General features: G+C 39.9%; 1 protein-coding gene and 1 pseudogene across 8 annotated transcripts in view; one reads left to right on the forward strand and one right to left on the reverse strand.

Moving 5' to 3' along the window:
• The window catches only part of HERC5 (HECT and RLD domain containing E3 ubiquitin protein ligase 5), a 51,142-nt gene extending 47,892 nt beyond the window's left edge, over positions 1–3,250 (forward strand). For all 8 annotated transcript variants that reach the window (XM_008963661.5, XM_034958909.3, XM_055111616.2 and 5 more), the window contains one exon: positions 321–3,250. In XM_008963661.5, the coding sequence (XP_008961909.3) occupies positions 321–526 (206 nt within the window). In that variant the 3' untranslated portion in view covers positions 527–3,250. The remainder of the gene's footprint in view (positions 1–320) is intronic.
• LOC100972663 (nuclear receptor coactivator 4-like) lies at positions 3,219–5,610 on the reverse strand (annotated as a pseudogene).
• Positions 5,611–6,000: the final 390 nt, after the last annotated feature.

Below are 6,000 nucleotides of genomic sequence, written 5' to 3' on the forward strand. Positions count from 1 at the left end.
ATTCTCAAGCATAGCATTGACTCAGGAGGCACTTAACTCCATGACACCTCTTTGGGCTGTCTTATACCTTACAGCTTTTCTCTTGCTATTATGTGTCTTTTTCTTCACAAGAATCTAATATTCCCAGTCAGACTTTAAGCTGCTTGAGGACAGTGACTATGTGTCAGACATTGTTCGAATACAATCCCCAATGCACTGTCAAATGTAGGACACTGCACATGGGCTCTAATGAAGTTTTGTGAATAAATAGATTTTTTTCTCTGTAAAGAGATTTTGGTCTCCATGTAAAACAGATTGCCTAATTTTATTCTTCTTTTTAGTATTTCTTACAGGAACTGACAGACTAGAAATGAAAGATTTAAATAATATGAAAATAACATTTTGCTGTCCTGAAAGTTGGAATGAAAGAGACCCTATAAGAGCACTGACATGTTTCAGTATCCTCTTCCTCCCTAAATATTCTACAATGGAAACAGTTGAAGAAGCGCTTCAAGAAGCCATCAACAACAGCAGAGGATTTGGCTGACCAGCTTGCTTGTCCAACAGCCTTATTTTGTTGTTGTTGTTGTTGTTGTTCCTCTACTTTGTTTTGTTTTAGGCTTTTAGCAGCCTGAAGCCATGGTTTTTCATTTCTGTCTCTAGTGATAAGCAGGAAAGAGGGATGAAGAAGAGGGTTTACTGGCCGGTTAGAACCCGTGACTGTATTCTCTCCCTTGGATACCCCTATGCCTACATCATATTCCTTACCTCTTTTGGGAAATATTTTTCAAAAATAAAATAACTGAAAAATTAACATAAAAGTCTTATTCACTATTCAATGTGTTTACCAGCTCTTTTGGAATTGCTATCATTGCATGTAAGATATATCAATTATAATATAGATTAAGCTGTGTCTCTCACACAATGTTTGCATGACTTGGCCTGAAGGGATACTCTTTACCTTAGAAGTTCTTTTAAAAAACTTGTAATTATCTACCCAATATCTGTTCTCCCCTTCTTTCAGTACAGATTCCCTATATGGTAGGAGTGGCATTGTTCTCAGTCTTAAAATCATACATTTCCCAGCCTCTCTTCAAGGTAGGGACAGGTGGCAGTGGTGACAGTTATTGGGAGAAGCTTCTGAGGAAGCTTTTTTATTTAAATGCTGTTATGCTTTTAATGCAGTTAGGTACAAAATGCATCCAAGCAAAAGAATGTTGTACATACTCATTAACATAGTGATAAATGTAAATTACACTTTGATAATGTAAAATACAGTGTGTTAGGCCCCAAAAAGAAACTACAAAGTTAGCTGCAACTGAAGATACTGGAAAGACTCCTTAGGTTTTTTTTTTCTTTTTTCTTTTTTTTGAGACAGTTTCACTCTTGTTGCCCAGGCTGGAGTGCAATGGCGCTGTCTTGGCTCATCGCAACCTCCACCTCCTGGGTTCAAGTGACTCTCCTACCTCAGCCTCCCGAGTAGCTGGGATTACAGGCATGCGCCCCCACGCCCAGCTAATTTTGTATTTTTAGTAGAGACAGAGTTTCTCCATGTTGGTCAGGCTGGTCTCAAACTTCCCACCTCAGGTCATGCGCCGGCCTTAGCCTCCCAAAGTGCTGGGCTTACAGGCGTGAGCCACCGTGTCCAGCCGTCCTTAAGTTTTTTTTACCCGTCATCTTTATTATTATAATAGTTCTAAATGATATCTGGGTGGGGCTTAAGGAATAATACAAAGCTCTTTTCAGCTGTGGTTCAAAGAACTTTAGTAAAGCTGTATGACAATGACCTTGTGGGACCATGACATTTTCCCAAAAGTATTTCCAATAACATAGGCATTTGAGAAACTTCATAGTTTCAAAGTCTGGAAAGTGGTGAAGATATCTTAGAGAATTTTAAAACATTGTAAACCCCATTTCTCTCCTGGAGACTTTTTAAAGCATGGACATGAGTTTAAAGATACTGAGAAAACATCGGTTTTCATAAAGCTTCAATGAATACCCCAAGGTACAAGTGTTGTAAGCAGCCTGTTTACTAAAATGTTGCTGCATTGTACTTTTGGAGGTACAGAAATGCTGTGCCTACAGTGAGAGGACAACTTTATCCCTAGTTAAAAGCACCAGGGGTCAAGTTCAGCTTCCATTTACAGAGGATACACCAGTAATCCCTAGGATAGTGAGTGGTTCAAGTACTACACTACATTTCTAACGTGTCTTACCTATTTGCTCTTAGTCAGCACTGGGGCTCTTTTAAACCCTATGTGGATCTATAGAATATTTTGAAAAGAGTCTAAAACTACCTTGAAAATGGTCTTAATACAGAGCCCTTCTAAAAGAGGGATACTTTTAGAAGGATACTAAATACTGGATACTCTAATAACATTTAAAGCAGGGATGTCCAATCTTTTGGCTTCCCTGGGCCACATGGGAAGAAGAAGAATTGTCTTGGGCCACACATAAAATACACTAATAATAGTTGATGAGCTAAAAAAAAATCTCATAATGTTTTAAGAAAATTTACAAATTTGTGTTGGGCTACATTCAAAGCCATCCTGGGGCCTGTGGGCCATGGGTTGGACAAGTTTGATTTAGAAAAAGGAATAAAGAAAAACGTTGCAGTAGCTCAGTTTCTTTCAAGTGAAGAAGAAAAATGATGTAAAACTAATATGTAGGCTAAAATGTTTGGTAATTAGTGTCAAAAATTACCAAGATTATTAGTACATGTTTTGGTAATCACTACTGGCAGGATTAATTTTTTGTGCAAAATATATATTAATAGAAGAGAAAAATTATTTCAGCCTCTAATAGAAGAAAACACAGCAAGAGAAGCAGCTAAAGAACAATTAAAAGTTAGGGACGTTTACTAGCTTTAGAATACAATACACTTCAATTACAGAAATACTTCTTTTTAAAACTACAGTGTTTTAATGTACTTTTAGTAATAACCCAATCTAAGGAGCGTGGGAGGCTTGTGAAAAACTCCACCAAGGTGCTACATTTCTAGTGTGGGGTGAATTAATACTTCTGTAAAAAGGAAAGAACTGAGTCACCTCAGCATTTTTTGTTTAAATAGTAACTCATAATCCGATGATGTATTTTGCTTCACTAGTTCAAATTTAGGCAGGAAAGGGACTAAGCTAACTGGTCGGACCCAGAAACACAATTATTTGGCAAGTCACAGTCACTTAGCTCATGGATGTGTAATAATCTGCAGAAAAGCTGCTGAACTCTTGTCTGTTCCTTCACATCTGTAGAGGAGTTTGATATAATCACTTCTCTTTCTCGATTTTAAGCTTTATACAGGCAAAGAGATCACAAAATGTAGGGTAGCCATCATGGTCTTGGGGGAAGTTATGTTCCTCCTGTAGGGGTGGATTAAGTAATACTTCCTGGCCCTTCTTCCAAAGTAGCCACTTGTCTTCTCCAGAGGATCACTGGCTGAGGGTGCCCATCTTCTTTCCTGGCAGGATCCAGTCAGCTGTATTAAAGGGACACCAGGAAGTGATTGTGGGGCTTTTAAGCTTTTGTTGGCCAGCCCTGTCCTCAGTACTAGGCACTTCCTTGGGAATTCCTTCCTTATATGGGGGCCGGATTAGCCACTCTGACAAGGGACTGTTGTTTATGACTTGAATCAGCAATTCTAGAAGGAGCCGTTGCCTTTGATGCCTTAGCTTGTTCTTTTCTTGAAGGACAGGACCACATATTCAGGGAATCTTGATGCTTCTCAGGCTCAGGTTTGGTTTCCTCAGGCATCCCATTATTTTGTCTATCTTTCTTTAGAAGCCACTTACACAGAGCTTCCTTCTCAATTCTCATCATACACTCTGCAAAACTTCTGCAGGGCTCATTGGCTGTGCATATGTCCTCTACTTTATATGGGTCCTGATGGTTCTGGACAAGTCAATCCTCAGAAACGATGCTGAGGGTAGAAAATAGTTTCTTGGCCTCCAAGTAGTCATTCAGGCACTTCACATTGCCCAGGTTTTTCAAAATCTCTACACTATTGGGCTGGTTGACCCAACAGTTGATATAGGAGTTGGTTTTGACAAGCCAATCATTCACATTGTAGGAATGGAACAAGAATTTAAACTTCTCACTGGTTTCATAACTGCCATTCTCAGGCTTCTCCAACTTACAGGATTCCTGGGGAGTCACCAGCCACTAGATAGATCATCTCACCTTGATCAGAAAGCTCTAGATCTTCCACCTTTTCAATTAAATGGAGAAAGAACTGGTAGTAAAATGGCTGTCACTTTGGATAACTTGGTTTTTCTGGAACTTCTTGTTGCTGACTCTTGAGGAGCAAGTTTTCAAAGCCCTTTAGGTTGCCTGAGACATTACTGAAGAAACTGCAGGCTCTGGAAGAAGTCTATTCTCCAACGTCTGCTTTTGGGTGAGCCAGTCGTGGGGAGTTGTTCCTGAAGACCACTGGTACGGTTGCTTCCAAGGAGCCATTCCCTGAGAGGGACATCTGTGATGCTGGATGCTGACTTCTGCTCTGGCATTAGGATATAGCCTCTCTTCTCCAGGAAGGGCCTGATATTTGATAAGCTAGCATGAGGCATGAAGTGTTTAGGAATTTGAATGGTCTTGAGAAACCCAAATGTGGTGATAGTCATGCAGAGCAGTTGTGTCTGCTTCAAACAGCAGGAAAGTTGAATCTTCAGACTTAAGGGTCAAACTGCCCAGTCTCTCCAGGCACACAGAGACTTGGCTAGATCTTTGTTTTGGGTGCACTTCAGTTAATGAATAAGACCGTTGAACTGGCCCAATCACCAGTAGAGCTGCTGGGCCTGTGGCTGAAGTGTCTCCTCTTTAAGCTGATAGATGAGGTCTACTTGTTCATACAGCCACCTCACAGTTTGTAAGGCATTCTAGGTGACAGCTTATACAACTCTGAATCTGAGCTTTGACTTCTCACAAGTTATCTTTAATTTGCTGTTTGGCCCAGGGAACTCCACCAATAGCAAGCTCCAAGTCCTTCCATGCATTACTACATCTCAAAAGGGGTTCTCTATTACTGGAGTAGCCACTCTGGTCATGTGAGGTATTCATTCTGCTCACTGCTCCAGCTCCCAATCCCTCTCCGGGTGATCCAGGGGACTTTGGATGGACAGAGACACAGCCCCACACAAAACTCCTGAGGAGTCTTTTTAAGGGGAATCTTTTCAACTGACTGGAACCTTTTTGCTTCCTCCTTTATTCTTTACATAGAACAGTATTACCTACTATTGCTCTGACTCCAAGTAAGGAGTCTTGCAACAATCAGCCACATGAGGAACACAATTCTCCTACTCTGAAGACACAGCAACAAGGGTGCCAGCTTGAACCAGAGAATAAATCTGCTGATGTCTTGATCTTGGGCTTCCCAGCCACCAGACTGTGAGATAAATTCCTGTTCTTTAAATTACACAGTCTCAGGTATTCTGTTATAGCGGCACAAAATGGACAAAGACAGACTTGTATCCTACCCACGATATGTAAAGAACTCTCAAAATTCAATAATGAAGACACAATTTTAAAATGGGCAAAGATTTGAACAGACACAAGAAGATATATCAATGGCAAATAAGCTTAACAACGTGTCATTATAGAACTGCAAATTAAAACCCAAGTAAGGTACCACATCACCCCTATTACCATGGCTAAAATTAAATAGATGTACCAAGTGTTGATAAGGATGTGGAAGAACTAGAACTCTTATATACTGTTGGTGGGAATTTAAATGGTTTGACCACTTTGGAAAACTGTTAGGCAGTTTCTTAAAAAGAAGTATCTACCATATGATCCTGCTATTCTACTCTTAGGAATTTACCCAAGAGAAATAAAAGCGTATGTCCATGCAAGGATTACATACAAATGTTCATAGCAGCTTTATTTATAATAGCCAGAAGTGGAAAACAACGCAAATGTCCATCAATAGGTGAATACATAAATAAATCGTGGTCTGTCCATACTATAGAATAATATTCAGCAATAAAAAGGAATGGACTGTTGACACAACAACATGCAGGAATCTCAAAA

The sequence above is a fragment of the Pan paniscus genome, chromosome 3 (genome assembly GCF_029289425.2).
Source record: "Pan paniscus chromosome 3, NHGRI_mPanPan1-v2.0_pri, whole genome shotgun sequence".
In the NCBI taxonomy this organism is placed as follows: domain Eukaryota; kingdom Metazoa; phylum Chordata; class Mammalia; order Primates; family Hominidae; genus Pan; species Pan paniscus.